This window comes from Melanotaenia boesemani, chromosome 22 (genome assembly GCF_017639745.1).
Source record: "Melanotaenia boesemani isolate fMelBoe1 chromosome 22, fMelBoe1.pri, whole genome shotgun sequence".
Lineage (NCBI taxonomy): Eukaryota > Metazoa > Chordata > Actinopteri > Atheriniformes > Melanotaeniidae > Melanotaenia > Melanotaenia boesemani.
In genome coordinates this window covers 6,280,440-6,298,166 of record NC_055703.1, presented here as the reverse complement: position 1 = coordinate 6,298,166, position 17,727 = coordinate 6,280,440, and the positions used below count along the sequence as shown (strand labels likewise).

General features: G+C 40.0%; 2 protein-coding genes across 5 annotated transcripts in view; one reads left to right on the top strand and one right to left on the bottom strand.

Annotated features, from left to right (window-relative positions):
• Positions 1-1,345: 1,345 nt before the first annotated feature.
• Positions 1,346-10,887, bottom strand: hnrnpub (heterogeneous nuclear ribonucleoprotein Ub). Its single transcript, XM_041975775.1, has 14 exons — positions 10,312-10,887; positions 8,838-8,952; positions 6,874-6,953; positions 6,634-6,773; positions 6,409-6,505; positions 5,694-5,806; positions 5,296-5,559; positions 5,087-5,206; positions 4,876-5,004; positions 4,617-4,785; positions 4,220-4,507; positions 3,859-4,130; positions 3,335-3,472; positions 1,346-3,178 (listed from the first exon to the last, which is right to left on the bottom strand). Exons 1-14 carry the CDS (start codon positions 10,736-10,738, stop codon positions 3,128-3,130), a joined length of 2,403 nt encoding a protein of 800 aa, XP_041831709.1. The 5' UTR covers positions 10,739-10,887; the 3' UTR covers positions 1,346-3,127.
• Positions 10,888-15,795: 4,908 nt separating this feature from the next.
• The window catches only part of kif26bb (kinesin family member 26Bb), a 29,656-nt gene continuing 27,724 nt past the window's right edge, over positions 15,796-17,727 (top strand). For all 4 annotated transcript variants that reach the window (XM_041975274.1, XM_041975273.1, XM_041975276.1 and 1 more), the window contains exons 1-2: positions 15,796-16,426; positions 16,647-17,006. In XM_041975274.1, the coding sequence (XP_041831208.1) occupies positions 16,373-16,426; positions 16,647-17,006 (414 nt within the window). In that variant the 5' untranslated portion in view covers positions 15,796-16,372. The remainder of the gene's footprint in view (positions 16,427-16,646; positions 17,007-17,727) is intronic.

Below are 17,727 nucleotides of genomic sequence, written 5' to 3'. Positions count from 1 at the left end.
GGCAGCATCATGATGTGGAGAAGTTTTTCCTGCAACAAAATCTGGAATCTTATAAACATTAAATGACTGCATGAAACTCTGGGTTAAAACTAGATTCCCTCTGCCAGAAATCTGCAAATAAAATTTATTTACAATCCCAATTCCAGAAAAGTTGAGTAATTGTGTAAAATGTAAATAAAAACAGAATGGAAAGATTCACGAATCTCATCAACACAAATTTTATTCCCAGAAGAACATAAACAACAGATCAGATGTTGAAGCTGAGACATTTTACCATTTCATGGTAAATATGAGCTCATTTTGAATCTAAAGACAGCAACATGTCTGTAAAAAGTGGTTCCAGGTGATGTTTGGCTTTGTGTTGCATCCCCATCTTCTTCTAACATCTGTTTGTAAACATCTGGGAAGTGAGGAGACCAGTTGCTGGAGTTTTAGGAATGTTGTTCCATTCTGGTCTGCTGCAGGATTCTAGCTGCTCCACAGTCCTGGACCTTGGTTGCTGGATTTCTGCTTCCATGATGCTCCAGATGTTGTGTACTGGTGAAATGTCTGGACTGCAGGCAGGCCAGTTCAGCAGCCGGACTCTTCTCCTGTGAAGCCATGCTGCTGTGATGGATGCAGGATGTGGTTCAGCATTGTCTTGCTGAAACCTGCAAGGTCTTCCCTGAAAGAGACGTTGTCTGGATGGGAGCAGATGTTGCTCTAAAACCTCCATGTAGTTTTCAGCATTGATGGAGCTTCACAGATGTGGAAGCTGCTCACGCCATAGACACTAATGCAGCCCCATCCCATCAGAGATGCAGCTTTTCACCTGTCCACTGATAACAAGCTGGATGCTCCCTCTCCTCTTTAGTCTGCAGGACACGCCGTCCATGCTTTCCAGAAAGAATTTAATATTTTCATCCATCTGACCACAGAACAGTTTTCTACTTTGCCTCAGACCATTTTAAATGAGCTTTGGTCCAGAGAAGATCACGTTAATTCCATATATGACTTCTTCTTTGCATGATAGAGCTTTAACCTGATTTATGGATTTCAGGGTGAGATGTGTTCAGACAGTGATTTCTAGAAGTCTTCCTGAGTCCATGTAGTGATCTCCAGTAGAGAACCATGTCTGTTTTTAATGAAGTGCTGCCTGACGACCCAATTATCACCATCCAGTTTGGACCTTCAGTCTTATCCCATGTGCACACAGAGTCCTCCTGATTCTCTAATTTAATTAATATAGCATAAAAACCTTATACAGGAACTGTAGTAAACCAAGTCACGGTGCAGTTTATAAAAAAAAACAAAAAACTTTAAAACCATTATTAATCAAAAACTGTATGAAAAGACAACAAAAATGTGTTTTTAAAGCCATTGTGATGATTTAATTGATAAAAGACCTGATATACAACTTGCAACACAAAGCCATAAAAATATAGGGTCTGTTGTATTACAGATTATACTGTAAAGTCAAAGCTTGCACTCTCCGGACATTTACATAGATCCAACAGTTCATTACACAGCAGTACGCGAGCAAACTGATACTTTCTTAATCACAAGACATTTATTACTGAGTAAATTACCATTCATGCATGACTCAGTGCTGTATTTAGTATTTACACATTTCTTAAATAACACGAGTATATGAAAAGACACAAACTACTAGATTTGTCTGCTCTAGTTTGATGTAGTTTCCCCAAGTTGATGTAATGTAGGATTATAACCGAGTGGCAGGAGACATTAGGAGCTGTATGAATGGGAAGCTGCCATCATTATCAGGCCACACAGTCACCAACACAGAGCGCTCTGAAACCAACGACGTAGGATGGATTGCAAAAAGTTGCCACTTCTTTAAGCTTACAAAGATGTTCATGAACTGTTGGTGGTGCTGGTTGTGGAAGTGTTGTGATGCTGTGTAGCCCTTTTAGCTGCTGGTGAGAATGAGCCACCCAACCTGCTCCCATTCTTGTGCTGAACCAGCAACATGAGAACTGAAAAGGAAAACTGCAGTAGGACATCTGTGGTTCAGTGTTTTGACTCATCAGTGCTTGATGTTTAAGAAGTCATACTGCACTTAAGGAACCATTAACAAAGAAGATCCAGAAAACACTTTCTCCTGAGAAGGAAGCAGTCAATGCTCTAATTTTAAAATAATTAAAAGTACATTAATTAAAGGCGTAATGGATGACTAAAAATGGCTTACTTCTATCCTGAAAATACTTTCTTATAGAAATATTCATTAGAATACCTAAAGCACTGGATATGACATATCAAATACATGACACTTAAAGAGAATAATAATAATAATAATAATAACAGTTGCCTGCTGGGGTTTGTACAGAGCTGAGGCCTTTATTGTTTGAATTAGCAAACCAGGCCATCGCCCCTTCAAAGGTCTTTTACGCACCTTTGAACCAAATCAAAAGTCAATAAGCCGGGAAGAATGTAAAAAAGCAAATGAGCTGTTTATTGTAGGACTAGGATGTTTGTTACAGATTTGATGAGAGGGAAAAAAAAAAAAAAAAAAAAAAAAAAAAAACATAGCTTGCTGTAATTTAACTGATCCTTTATTCAACTGTTAGACAACAAAACCTATCATGACCTCTGCAGGTCACTAGGTTCCTTTCAATCTATTTTTTTTTAAATGTCTGAACAACTACGCAAAATAATATTTACAATTTGTAATAAAAAGGAAAAAAAAAAAGCGAAACAATCACAGCACAGATAAAATGCACAACTCTGGGGAAAAAGCAAATCATCAATTGCCCCAATCGGCGAGTTTCCTGTTTCTGATATTATAAACATTAGAAGTTCTTTTAAAAGCATGTCATTTAAAACTGGTTGAAAATATGTGAAATATACAACAAAAAGAAAAAGAGAATAGACGGATGAATGAAACCTAACCCTTGTACATGTGTAAGCAGAGATTCTATATTCAGCTTTGATTAAACTCGAGTTGCCTGGTCTCCTCGATGGAATGTTGTTGCTCCGCAAGTTGCTTCAGTCCTGCTCAGGGGTCGGTGGGTTTCAGGTTATTAAAAGTGGTAATCTAAGTAAGGAAACAAACCGCAGGGGCGGAGGGATGCTCCGTGGCTAGTGGTGGGCTCTCAGTGTTGGCCACCAGTCCGTTACAACAAGTGTCTTAGTAATATCCAGGCTGATACTGCTGGCTCCAAGGTTTCTGGTTCCAGAACTGCAACCAGACAAAAGCTTTGAGTTAAAGGACGCTCCAACCTCAGCTTTTAAAGCCACAGTTTCATTAAACTTTCAAGTTAAAGAGAAAACATAGTAGAGATGTAGTATTATTGACTTATTGAAGTTTAATTTCATGTTCATCATCTTTACTGACCCCCTGCTGCCAGCTCTGGTTGAAGGCTTGGGCCTTGTCCATGCCGTTCCTGTTGCCAAAGCTTCCACTGTTCCTGTTGTTGCCGTAGTTGCTGTTCTTGTTGCCAAAGTTACCACGGTTGCCACCTCTATGCTGAAACTGTAGGACACATGCATTAAAACAACACAACAAAACCATAGAGTTCTTAACATTCAGTTATTATTAATGCTGTGTTGATTATGGTGAAAATATTATTGTATTTATTTTTTATTATATTTTTATTCTTTATTATTGCTGTTGTGAATATTGCCAATCTCAGTAATATTAGTTCTTATACTTCTAGGGAGTAAGAGTCAGATATTTTCTAACAGTATTGTTGCTCCATGTGTTACCACTCGAGATTAACCACAATGTTATGAACAGATTTTTCCTTTTTGTTATAATCATTCCTGTTTTTATCTTTCATAAAAAACAAACAAACAAACAAACAAACAAACAAAAAAAGGTGGATCAATTAATCTTAGCAAATATCAGACTGCACCCACCTGGCCGGGATGCCCCCGGTTTCCACCACGACTCATGTTGCCTCCACCTCCTCTGCTCATGTTCCCTCGGTTCATTGGGCCGCCTCTGTTCATGGGTCCTCCCCTGTGTCCCATGTTACCCCTCATTAATCCACCCCTCGGGGACCCGCCCAGGCTGGGAATGGGGCCGCCACCTCGGCTGAAGTTCCCACGGTTGTGGAATCCTCCTCTAAAGGCCGGGGGAGGCAGGAAGCCGCGAGGAGGACGGCTGAAGCTGCCGCGAGGGCCGGGAGCTGTGGACAGATAAAAGTTTCATTTTAAGCCAAAACTGTTTGTTTTTCAGCTGCTTTAAAATGTCGACGTAACGAAGTACGGCTCCAACCTCCTCTAAAGTTGCCTCTGTTCTGGAAGCCCCCACGTCCACCACCCCTCTGTCCAGGCCCACCGCGGCCAAACTGGTTCTTGCCTCCCCGACCGCCACCACGGGGGCCACCGCCGCTGCTGCCTCTTTTCGGTGTTGTGCTTCCCTGGTTGGGCTTCTTCTCAGCAGGCAGAGCGGTCTTGCTTTCCTCTTTATACTGCTCAAGCAGCTTGGCAGCATCGTCCTTAACCAACTCAGCATAAATGATGTCGTTGAAGCTCTCTCCTTCCTCAGGCAAAGCATAGAAGCCTATAATGTCAGTAAACACACCACAAGCGGATTAGAGAAGCGGATTACAGAGAAGGAATTGTATTTTTCTTTATATAAAGTGGATCTTGGTCCTGAGAAAATGACTTGCCTTTCATTTTGAGCACAGCATGCTCAGGCACCTCCTTGCCATCACTCTCAACCTTCTTCTGGACTCTCTGCTTGTAATTGTCATCAGAAGGGCAGACCACCACAGCCTTACGCTGGAAGCCAGCAAACAAACACATTTTCCTCTTCTGGCCTGGTGCAGACAGGTTAGTCTGGAGAGAGGAGGAAGATTTTCACTTAGATGTTACATTTACTCCTGAGCAAGGCTGAAAAAGGCTGATAAATCCACGCAGACAGCTTACATGATCCAGGATGTAGTTTCTCTTCTTGCGGGCAGCGATCTCAATGAATTTTCCCAAGAAAAGTGGTGCTCTTTGGGAAATGGCAGTCAGTTTTGTGATGTCCTTTGACTGTCGTTTCAGGCTGTTGATCTGTATTAAATGAAGGACAATTAAAAAGCAGACCAAAGACTAAACATGTGGAAGATGCCACATAGCTGGGACCAATACTGACCATCATCTTTTCCACAATGGTGTCACTACCCAGGATGTAGTATTTCCCAGGATTCTCTTGGACATGGTTCTTCACCCAAGTAGTCTTCCCTGAGCCTGGCAGACCAACCATCACTATGATCTACAAAACATGAGACACACACAGTTTAGATGAGCATGTCTATAAACGTTAACTAAAGACAATCTTAACATCCAGAGTCCAACACTCACCTCACATTCAGCCTTAGTCTGTGGCCCCTTCACCCCCCGCACCCGCTCACTGACAGGGATCTGCTGCAGGAAGGTGTAGCCCTGCGGCTGAGGGAAATATGGGGTCTCCATTTGGCCGAAGTTGAACTCCACAGCGCAGTTGTGGCAAATAACGTGGGGGAACAGAGCCTGGCCGTTCAGAGATTCCTTGCTGACCTGGAAAGCGACGGTGGGATCGCCGCCGTTTTTGGAGTAGGACAAGACCACCTCTGTTCCCTCAAAGTCCTAAACAAAGAAATGTAATGTAAGATGCTCTTAATCTAAGGCTATAAAACTAGTTCCTATTTTTTACTACATCAGAGGAAAATAGAGTAAATCTATTTCTGATGCAAGTTGAATAAATAAAAATGCAGACTTACAATAAGGCAGCAGATGACATCATTCTCCTCATAAGTTTCTCCAAAGTCCTCCGTCACGCAGTTGGTTGTCTTCTTGCCTTTCCCAGAGTAAGCGTAGGAAAACTCCTCCTCCCCTAAAATTATTAAACAAGGGATCATTTAACAAAAGACACGAGAGCCAAAGTGATTCATATTGACAACTAAGGCACCACATTTCACAAATTGTGACTATGACGCATGTGCACTGGTACAAAGCATTAGACGATTTCAATTATGCAACCAGAGCCATCTTATATCAACATGTCACTTTGCTAAGAAGCCACTAGAGGGCACTCTCCAGAAGGTCTTTCACATTCTGCTAAATTTGGAGAACACCTTATATAGATGGCTTTTAAGTAAACACATGCACATGTACCACTGCCAAGTTTGTTCGTGTTCTGAAGCATTGTTCATTTTCTTAAAGGAATACAAAGGATGAAATGCAGTTTTCTGCATGATGTGCCACAGTAATCTTAGTGAGACGGTGTAGGACTGCTGAAGCAATGGCAGCCACAGCTGCTCTAGTCCTTATTAACATAAAATGTTATCTGTATAACACGTGATATGCCTGATAACAGTTCTAACGGTAAATTAAATGCTTCTAATAATAATTGGTCCTGGCTGCAACCATTTGCATATAGACAGTTGGAATGACAGCTAATATAATATTTACAGAGATAAAACAAGAGTAACTGACCAAGAAGCAGTGTGCCCGTTGCCAGAGACCATCCAACCTGCACATCATGAATATCCATCTTGCTGGAAATGTGCTTCACTGGAATCTTTTCTGTGATCTACAATTGCAAAGAAAACAATACTGAAAGAACCTTTAAATGTATTTTTATTCTACCCTCTGACATGCACAGATCACAAGCTATGTTACTCTGAAAATGTTTAGACATAATTCATCACATTATTGTACCTTCATCTCAAAACAGGCTTTGCCTTGGTTCACACCGTAGGTAGCTTTGCCTCCGGACCAGAGATAAGCAAAGCTTTCCATCGTGAGGGATGAGGCGCTGTAACGATCTCGTGACACCTTAAAGTGCAGGTCACAGTTGTCTAGGGCAGAAAAAAAGAAAGAATAAAATCCATATCAACCAACTACAGACTTTAAGAAAATTTTTGACTAGTTTCCAAAATTTCAACTTGGAGAACTTACAGGAATCCAAGCAGACTTTAGTGTCATCATACTCTTCATCTTCTTCTTCCAGAGGGGGTACTGGAGACTTAAAGGAGGAACTGAAAAGAGATACCATCAAGTCAATTAGAGGATTCACCTGTGACTGTATGTGCATGGAACAAATAGATGCTTTAGGGACCACTTGCTGAAAAATACTGGGGGGAAAGAAGTGGAAAGACATACAAGGGGTAAAAATAAAAATAATTTAACAAAATAAATAAAATAAATGTAATTTTAACTGGTAAAGCGAGCCTCAAAACTTTTTGGACAGTCGGCTGTGTTGTGGGCCTTGGCATGCACTTACCTTGCAGCATCCAGCGAAATCTAAAACGTGAAAGATACACAGACAGAAAGCACCGCCTCCAGCCTTAGCATGCAAGGCTATCCTCTTGGTCAAAGTAATAAACTAAAAGCAGACCTCTCCCATTTCAGATAAGTGTGTCTTCAGGTTTGTTGTTGAGTCAGTCGCAGCAATCGCTGGAGAAGTTAAATATAACTTCTTATGTGTGGAATTCAAAATGAAAGGTCAGCACAGCAGTACATGTTGGCATTGTAATTAACTAGCAAATATAGTGTACTAAGAACTACAGAAACTTACCAGCTCTGTAGCTAAATATGTATATTCATTTCCAATAGGAAACTTAAAAATAAAAAATACACAAATATGTTCCGTTTTTATTAAGGAACCTCAACATTGAAGTGATGCAGTTTTATTTAATACAAATAGTGTAACTCCAGCTGGGTAATTTAACAGAGTGAAAGACTTCTTTCATTTGCAGGGGATTCAACATCTCCCTGATGGGGGGGTGTCTGGATAACACAATGCCTGGTGTCAGTGAAGCATGGTGTCAATTCATACACTGGCAGGCAATCTTGACAGAAGTCTCAGAGGTTAGAATAAATCTCTGCAAACTTGTTGGAAGGGGGAAAAAAAGCAAAGAAAGAAAAAAGTTCCAATTTAAACTGAATGAATCATTGTAACTAAAATTCAATATGAGCTTTTAGAGTAATGCCACCATCTTCACAGTATTTAAATGCTCAGAATCAGTTGTGGACCATGTCTTCTAAAAATACAATAAAAAAATCTATATGCATATACATACATAAAAAAATAAATAAAATATTTTTTTCCCTTTGCTCCTCCATGTGTCAACAGTGCAATGAAAACAAAACACTGACCAAGAACTTTGGACATGTATGTGCACACACAAGAACAATCATTCAGAGATCCATGCATGCAATGCATGATGTCACCTTTGCAGGGGTAGAAAATTCTGGCAAATGTTCACATTCGCACACACAAGAACTCAGAGAAACACATGATGAGACAGAAATAGCATCTGGACATCATACAACCAGTGAAATAATAATAAAAATTAAATAAGAAAAAAGAAAAAAAATTGACCATTGCGAGGCAAAACGATGGACGATCAATAGCGAACTCCTCTGTGGACGTTCCAACACTGGGAATTTTGCTACATTGCAGCAGTGGACCCCTCCTCCTACGCCTCTCTGCTACTCCCAACCCCACCCCTCCATTTAAAAAGTGTTCATCTGCTACTTTCCTCTGGGTTGTTTTAGAGCATCCTTGAATCACCTTGAGAACACAACGAGCTTTCCAAAACAATAAGTGGCATGAGGAACAAATATGAAAGTTCATAGAGATTTAATAAGATGCACTTCTGCTACAGAATGCAGTCCATTAAAGACACAAAGTGAGTGGGCACTGAAAAAGTAAATGGTAAGGCTCTTTAGATAGTCAGGAATGACCCTCAAACACGTGTGAAAGTTGTGTTATCAGTAAATAATAGAATACTTAAAAATGAGGGTTTTTTCCTCTTGCTAGTTGTGTGCATTGGCATTTAAAGCCAATACAATTCAACAAAGCTATGGATGGCGCTTCAGGGATGCTGAAGGCCATTTTTGCTCTGTCCCATCCTTACCAGCTGTATTTGTTCTCTTCAATAAATTCAAAGTAGCCCCTTCCATGTTCCTCCCGGCGTCTCTTAACACCCTTCTTATTCTTCTGATCAGCATTCGTGTCTTTGTCCGCATCCCCTTTGAAAATAGAACAAAGATATAGAATGAGGTGCTCCTTTTTGAGACAGAGAGAGAGGTCGGACTGGCAGTGGGGTTCTGGCCCACAAAGCCCGTTCATTAATTACATTGTGTCGACCATAGTCAAAGCTGTTAAGTTATTAAGAGGCAACACCTCATGATTACACTTAAAACAATACAATCATACTTTATTATATGTAACAGTTCTGAGGACCAGGTAGTAATTACAACAGAAGCTGGCCAAAATTAACATTATGAACAATGTTTACAGGGGCTGGAAGAGTCTGAAAGATAAAAGGGTAATTTACCCTGCAATACTGGGCTTAAAATACACTGTTCCCAATGGGATTTGTATAGGCTATTTTACTATGAAGGGCAAGACTACTGTCATCAGGGACAAATGCATCATGCAGAGGAACCTACTTAGATCGTGAATAAACCACCTCCTCAGTATGTTGTAGTGTATAACCTAAACTAATATGTATATACATTTATAACGTATAAGTGGTTCCCTCAATACGGAAATGACAAACCACTGACAAAGTACCCGCGTGCTAGCTGGACAAGCAGTTCAGTGCCGACCTTTTCTTCAGCACAGATTTGGGTTAGCTAGTTCAGATTTTCCCAGCCATGTTTTGAGTCTAAACCAATAGTCTTACACACTGTAGATTACAATCATAACACGTATAAACACGGCCTTAAAAATGAATGAAAGATTTAAAGCTAATTCGTAAATACAGATCTAACTAAATCAATAAACATTAGCCATGGTTGTGGTGAATAAATTGATTTTCCTTTAGGAAAGTTAACTTTTAGACGGTTATATAACCGGCACACTTCATTATTGACAAAACATCAAGATGGGAACCTCTGAAATGGCTAACCGGCTGATCCGCTGGTTAGCACGGCACCAGACACAAAGAAAAATAAGCTAACTGGCAAGCTAACACGCTAACCAAAACGAAACGAAAATGTCAACAACCTCAACCAATAACATTTCTCGTCACCCTAAATGATAATTTGTGAATATTATAAAATACTTTTAAGTATATAGTCAACTATTATTTCTTAACCTGATGTTTCTGGACTAGAGTAGTTTTACTGAGCGCTACAAAATAATTAGCTAACCAAGGTGGTGACCGATGCTAACTTGCTAGCTCTTGCGGCTAACGCTAACTAGCCTAAATCACGCTTCCTGGCTCAACATGGACGCTCGTGCTTGTACCGTAGCGCATTCAAATCTGCTCATTCCCAACCGGCTCATTCGCGCGGCTGCATTAACGCTTTAGCAAAAAAACCGGCACCCAGCCACAATCCATCCAACCAGCCACATTTACAAAAACAATTCATTGGACTCACCCTCAGCAGCCTGGTCCCCGGGCTCACCGTCCTCTGTGTCAATTTTGTCCATATCGTCTACGTCTCCTTTGAGCATAGGATCCATCTCGTCGTCCTCATCCCCTTCATCTTCCCCCTCACCCATCTCTTCGTCTTCGGCGACGCCATTGCCATCGTCCCCGTTTCCCGGATCTTCCTCGTTAGCTTCCATGCTTTCTTCTATTGGGCCCTCGTCCTCTTCCTCCTCTCCCATACCCGCCTGGTCGAAACCATCGTCAGCTGAGGCTTCTTGACCCAGCGAAGAGTCTCCAGCAAGGGCCTCCTCGTCCAGCGCGGCCTGCAGGCGGTCCATCAGTTCGGCCTTCAGCCCCTTGTCCGATAGATTACGCTTTTTCAGCTCGTCCTTCAGCTCGTTTACCTTAAGCTTTTTCACATTAATTGCGCTCATTGTGAATGTTTGACGACAAAATTAATTAAAAATACGTCGGTAAATAAATAATAGGACACTTTTTGTTGATAGAAATGGCTCAAAACTGCGCCAAATGGCACCCACTACCTAACCAACCTTTCACCGGCAGAGAGCTGTGCCGAAGCTGCGGGCGCGTATGAGTGGGGAGGAGCTTGGGCGTCTACCGTAAATACCCATAATGCAGCGCAACTCTTTCCCTTTTTCTTTTCGTGTTTTTTTAAACGCAGCCCGCTGACCATCTGTCGCTTTCAGTATAACAAAACAACCCTTTCAGAAATCAATGGTGCGGACAAATGTGGAGGAAAACTATTGTTAATTAAGCACAATGGATTTTTGATTTTTATGGAGAATTTAAATTTGATGTCGGCCAATATCGGGTCAGGATTAGTAGAAAGAGAATACCGTAATACACAATATCATAAACCGCAACGTGTTATGTGAAAAGCAAATGTTGACACCCCGTTGACACATTACTTGTTTTTCAAATAAATTTGGATTATGGATTGTATTGGACGGAGTTGGTTTGTCTGTCTGTTAAAAAAGTTATGGACGGATTTTTTTTTTTTAGAAAATCTCAGAAATGGAATAAGGGACAACTGATTAGATTTTGGGGGTGATCCCCGCCCGCCTGGATCCAGGATTTGTTATAAGAATTATTTACCATGGTGAGATAGGCATAATTTTGCAATTAGCTTCCAACTAAACAATAATGCCCATAATCATTAAAATAAAATAAATAAAAGGTTTGGCAGATGTCTCTTGAGTGCTAAAATGAACCCATAATGGATTAAATTAAATGAACGAAAAATATTTTTATTAATCCCCCTGAGCTAAAATGATAATGTAATTGTTTTGTTGTTTTTGTTTTTAATTATTCATTTTCAATATTTGCCAGTGTCTTGTTCAAGAAGGGAATGGCTTTTCGTAGATGTGACCTGCTGTAGCTACCTTTCTGTTTGGCAATGCACTTGAAGGGGCCTCTGACTGAACACACTGTTTTCTCACTGTATTGTGTACAGGGTGTGAAGTCTGCTTTGGCAGAGTGACAGCATTTATGAACATGTTCATGTGCAAGGCATCTGCTATGATCAATCTACATCTTTGTGCTGTGGAGTAATTTTTTAGGTACACATGTTCATGAGCTTGTCAACACAAACAGCTAGTTAGCCATTTCAAGAAGACTGAAAACAACTATTCACAGCTTCAAGTGAAACTGTGAACAATGGTCACTCCAACAAAGTCTCAGAAGAGTCATGACTCTCAATGGTGGTTGTAGAAACTAAAACATCAGTGGTCTCACAGGCTGCTGGAGCAAAATTGGTTACAATCTCAATCAGAACTGCAGAAGCTCCCCTGGTTGAGAGTGAAACGCCTTCAAGAAACCAAACCCAGTTCAACTGACTTAACTCAACCTATGTGGATGAAGGAGACAGTTAGCTAAATCACATGAGAAATTGGAGTTATGGCTCTTTGAAGGGAGTTGGATCTTTCAAAGAACCATTCAAAAGACTGGCTCATTCTTTTTTCCCCCTTTTTTTATTTTTAAACTTTTTATTATTTTTAGAATTAAATCAGGGGTAATTATTATTTTTTTTATCAAGGAAATAAATAATTGTATGGTAAGACTCGTATCAGAATAATTCGAACTTACACACCCCATCAATATATACTCTTTTGGTGGGAATTATTCTTAAATATTGGTCATAATATCATTTGGCTTGTGTTTTCATTGTAACCATTCTCAGCTCCTTGTGCTTTGACAGTGAGATCACTATTTTGGATTTTCCCCTCACCAAAAAACTTTGTGGAACAACAAAAACTGAGGCTAACTTCCATGCAAAACAACTTTACTCCAAAAAGTTTCCACACAAGAACATTTAAGTAATTTTAAAAAAACAAACAAACAAACAAAAAAAAAAACAAAACACAATATATAAGAATAAATAATAATAAAAATATACAGGTATGTGCCTATACAAAATCTACTATACAAGCTTTTTTTATTATAAAGGAAAATTACAGAAAAGTATGGAATAAAAATAGAATAAACATCTGTGACAGTGACATCTGTGGAAATTTGAGTAAACATTTAGGATATAGAGCTCACCATATTTGTTTCCAAATAATACTTTCTGCTCATAGATGCGTTCAGGTGAATGGAGCGTGTTGGACATCAGATTTCCATGATGGCACACGTGTCATGTGACATGTGAAGGCAGCATGAATAATTTGAATATAAAAAATTCAGCTCACAGACAGACAGCTCACAACTATGCATGAAAATGGATTCATAATGCAGTTTTATTCTGTTAATCTTTTTGCAAGTGAAGTTATGTAGTTTAAACAAGTATTAATGACTTATTAGCTTCTGGTGCCGTCCCCCAACAGGATGTGTGATTAAATATGTAACCTAATTTTTAACTCTGAAAATAATATAGCTAATCATAATATAAAATATTGTAAACTGTCTGTCAAAACAGCATACCTCTTCATAAACTGTATTTCACCTATCAAAACAGCATTCATAGCTTTTTTGGTAAAGCTAGCTTTTGTAAAGTTTAAACCAATAGACAAGGCTGTGCTATGTTATTCTGACAAAAAAAGAAAAGGTGTGCCAAACCACCATAACACCGGATAGCGGAAAACTGTACAACAGTGGAGTCCAGTGGAGGAGTTAATCATGCCACAAAACACACGCCAAAGCTGATGATTTTGGCTTTGTTTATATCTTACATTTATTTTTAAGCATTTAGATTAGATTAGATTAGACTTTATTATCTCACAGTGGAGAAATTCACTAAACGTGGATTTCCTCGGTCCTCCCGACATGGAGAATTTCTTTGGTCTTCCCCACATGGTTTGAACCGCTCTTCTGCCAAGCCTCGAACCTGCGACCTTCTTGCTGTGAGACTGCAGTGCTAACCACCACCCCACCGTGCAGCCCATAAAGTACAAAGACAAGTGATTTTAATTCTCCTCAGATGACACTGGACATTCACCTTTGGGGCCCATACTGGCTTGTGGGGCCCTATATGCATTTGTATAGACCACATATATTAAGAAAGAGCTCTGCAACAAGCTATGCAAAACAGCATCTCTGAACACACAACACGTCCAACCTTGAAGCAGATGGGCTACAGCAGCAGAAGACCACACCGGGTGCCTCCTGTCAGCTAAGAACAGGAAACTGAGGCTACAAATCACACACACTCACCAACACTGGACAATGGAAGATGGAGAAACGTTGCTGGTCTGATGAGTCTCCATTTCATTTTCTTAGCCCACATGGTTTAAACACCACAGCCTACCTGAGTATTGTTGATTACCATGCCCGTCCCTTTATGACCACAGTGTAGCAGTGTAGTTTTTGTGTGTGTTTTTCCTTTTTACAAAACCGCAAATCAATAATCAGTTCTGTATAAAGGTGTTGAAAGGTCAAATTTTTTTCCAGGAAAAAGGAAAGTACAGAAGCCGAGAGTAGCCGTGATTGGCTTTTTTTCTGTTTTTTATTGTTGTCTTGAGTTAATGAGTTAACTATCTAGAGATAACAAGATGATTAAGGTGGGCTGAAAAGTAAGTGTTTCACACCTGATTTCAATGATCTATACAGACCCCTTGACAACTGATAGGAGGGGCTATGGTCATGGTGTATATGTGTAATTATGTGAATGAGTGATTGGTAAAACTTAAAGGTCCGTGATTCTCCCAGTAGACCACATTACCTTGAGAAAACAAACTTCATTTTCTTGAGATAAAGAGATAAATCATCCCGTTATCACAAGAAAACTGTCCTCGATGTCTCAAGATAAGAAGAAAATTCTAGATAATGATAAAAAAAGAATATAGCCAATAATGGCCGCTCTCAGCTTCCATAGAGTCATCAGGAAAAAGTAAGAAACATATTTGTTCTGTAATTTTATTTGTCACAGGGTTGAAGTGAACATTCTGTTTTTATATGGTTTAGAGGGTTTCCATTTATTTGGTGTTATAGTTGTTATTTGTATTTATTGCATGGTTTTATCTAGTTTGGTTTTATTTATTGCATGTTGTTTTTTTTTTTTGTTTTTTTTACTTGGTTTTGATCTGGTTATAATTGTATGCAAGTTCACTCACCTTGGGCCTGCAGACTGATTGAGGAGCCAGAGTAAGCCAGCCAGAAGGCAGCACCTGGATATAAAGAGGACCATGTGACAGGAGAAGCGGGATTTACAACAGTGGGTAAAAGACGCTGTAGGCAGCGCGCAGGTGGATGAGTGACTGGAGTACAGTGGAGAAGCCACTACACAGCAAAAGAAAGGGGTTGCTACGTGAAAGACACGCAGAGGCAGAGCAGGAGGCGTAGCCTATATCGACTGGATCTTTAGCAACACCTGTCAAGGGAAGCCTGTTGTGGTTGAGTGTTGACGCAGAGTACTGGCAGAAATCTCCCAACTTTTCCAGAAGTCTACGGCGGGAGTGACGGCTGTAGGAACTACACGGACTGCGCTGCTTCATCAGGACCTCTGAGCCTTTGTTTATTTTTTCCAAGGACTTTAGCCTCCCTGATTATAATTGGTTTCCTTTTGTTACACTTGCATTCCTCTAGTGAAAATTTAATTATTGACCTTACAGTTTTATTTGGTTGAAAGAATAAAAATTCTTTCCACCACCACTTGATGTTTCCCTCTGTTCACCTTGCTCGCTCTCCACCCGTGTCACATTAATAAGCCATCATTAATTATCAAGTTCAAGTCATTCCACTTTTGGCATCTCATATTTTTTTTAAACTTTATTGGAGTATATTTAGAACAGTGTTAAGCATTTGTTGTAGTGAGTCTTTTTTTTTTTTCTTTTTGCTCCAGTGCTTTGACAACAACCATTAAATAATCCAGTTCAGTGTCAGATTGTCATTTTTGCTATGTGTACTCTCTCTCTCTCTCTCTCTCTCTCTCTATCTATCTATATATATATGTTATATATACATCCCATATCTATATCCATCAAGGACTAAAGCAGTTCTGAAGGCAAAAGGGGGGCCATCTCAGTCCAACTTGGTGGCTGGTGAACTTTCAGAGGTTTAACTCTATATAGCAACTCATTTTGCATATAATGCTGGGATACTTTTTCTTAATTTTTGTTGTTATTCGAAATTTGTTAATTTTTTGGTTGATAGTGATATTCAAAACAACAAAGTGTATTTACAATCATGGTTGCATGAAGTTCTCTTGATTCAGCGTTATATACTTTTCATGTTGCATGAGAGCGCGCAGACATGACACATCAGTTACAGGACATTGACTTTTTAATTGACGTGAAACGTAACATTCAGTCAATATTGGGGAGCTGAAGGTTTGCCAGAGCTGTTGCTCCTTACTGCCTCCCCGAGGAGGTAAAAAAAGAAAAAAAAAGCAGAGTGAACCCATGAAGCGCTCTCCTGTGGGCTCACTTCTTCTCTGCGCCACTGTCATCGCTGCGCCTTTTCACTGTTTCCATCTTCTCACTTTGTCATCATTTTTTGTTCAAACTCAACATGACTGAACACAATTTTCTTTATTTTTTCGAAGATTTGGCTAAATCCAATAAAAAAACACTCTGCCTTTGTTCGGATATCTTTTTAAATATTTACAAGTTGTCATGCCATCTGTGACTGGGGAGAGATTTCCTGCCTCGACCCGGGCAGCAAACGGGGTAAGTTAAATTTATTCCTTATAAGACTAATTTGCATGAAGAGGATTGTTCGATCAGTGGTGGTTCACTTGCAATGAGTCTGAATGTTGCGCTTCAAGAAGAAGAAGAAGAAGAAAAGCAAACACATTAGGGTGTGGTTACAGTTGCCCAAGTCGATGGATATCTAATTTCCCGCTGTCAAAGCCCACATACATCCTCTTTATAATGATTTATTCCTCAGATCTCAGAAGTGCATCATCACTGCAAGTCCGTCGGATTTTCAAGCACCAAAGGAGGAGACAACCAACCCAATAAGAAGCGCCCTACTCCGGAGGGCGCCGGAGGGTCCAGGAGCGACCCACATCGGAATATGTGCCAGAGAGCAGACGATGTCCCGTCTTACAACTCCCTCCCGGGATCCGTGGGGGACAGCATCAGGAGCACCATGTCTTTTGGTAGCGGGACCATATGCAGAGGCTCCAATCCCGGCTTTGGGAGGTCCGATCGGAAAGTTGCGTCCTGTGAGAAGTGCTCAGCGACCCTTGTTGCTCTGAAGAAACAAGCGCTGAGTCTGGCTGTCCACCATCACTTCTCCTGCAAGGTCAGTGATGATGCTGCTGCTCTGATAGGAAGAAAGCGGAAGAGATTATTTGGAATAAAGAGGATTAATAGTTGTTAAACAGAAAAAATAAATTCAACTAAAAGAAAACACGCTTTTTCAATACAATCAAGTGTCTATAAAAAGATGAAAAACAACTAAATCTAATCAAATTTGACTCATTTATTGATTTCAAAGTGGTTCCAAACAAGGAAATGTGAACATTTGATGCATTTCTTTGTCTTGAAATGCTTATTTATTTTATTGCTGTTTGAGGAAAAGGAATATTTCAGCAGTTCCATTATTTTTGTTTCACACTAAACAGGAAAAAAATAAAAATAAAAAAATTAAGGAAAAAAAAAAAGTGGAACTGCCTTTTTGCAGCTCTGAGAGAAATAGTTAACAAAACTGACTCTTTACACATTTTCTGCCAAGTGTTAAACATTCAAGATGATTAACTGGTGTTTCAATGCTCATGTGGCCACATCAGCATCACTACGCTGCCGCCTTTTAGAGCAACACACATCTACATCCATCACTCAGAACCCCAACGACAAAGTAAAGCAGTGACATTCCTGCGCGAGTGGTTTTAAATGTGCATGAATATTTCATCGCGACATCTCTGTGTCATCTTTGGTTGTCTCCACTGAGAGAAGGCTATTTATTTTTGTCCTCTTAAGTGGGATGGGACTGTTAGGTTAGGGAGGGACCACAAAAGAAAAAG

Excerpts from the sequence above, each read along its gene's own strand:
- hnrnpub (XM_041975775.1), bottom strand. The coding sequence starts at position 10,738 with ATGAGCGCAATTAATGTGAAAAAGCTTAAGGTAAACGAGCTGAAGGAC. Across the intron at positions 6,506-6,633 it reads AAGCCTGTTTTGAGATGAAG|ATCACAGAAAAGATTCCAGT; the intron begins GTACAATAATGT and ends TTGCAATTGTAG. Across the intron at positions 5,807-6,408 it reads AACGGGCACACTGCTTCTTG|GGGAGGAGGAGTTTTCCTAC; the intron begins GTCAGTTACTCT and ends TAATAATTTTAG.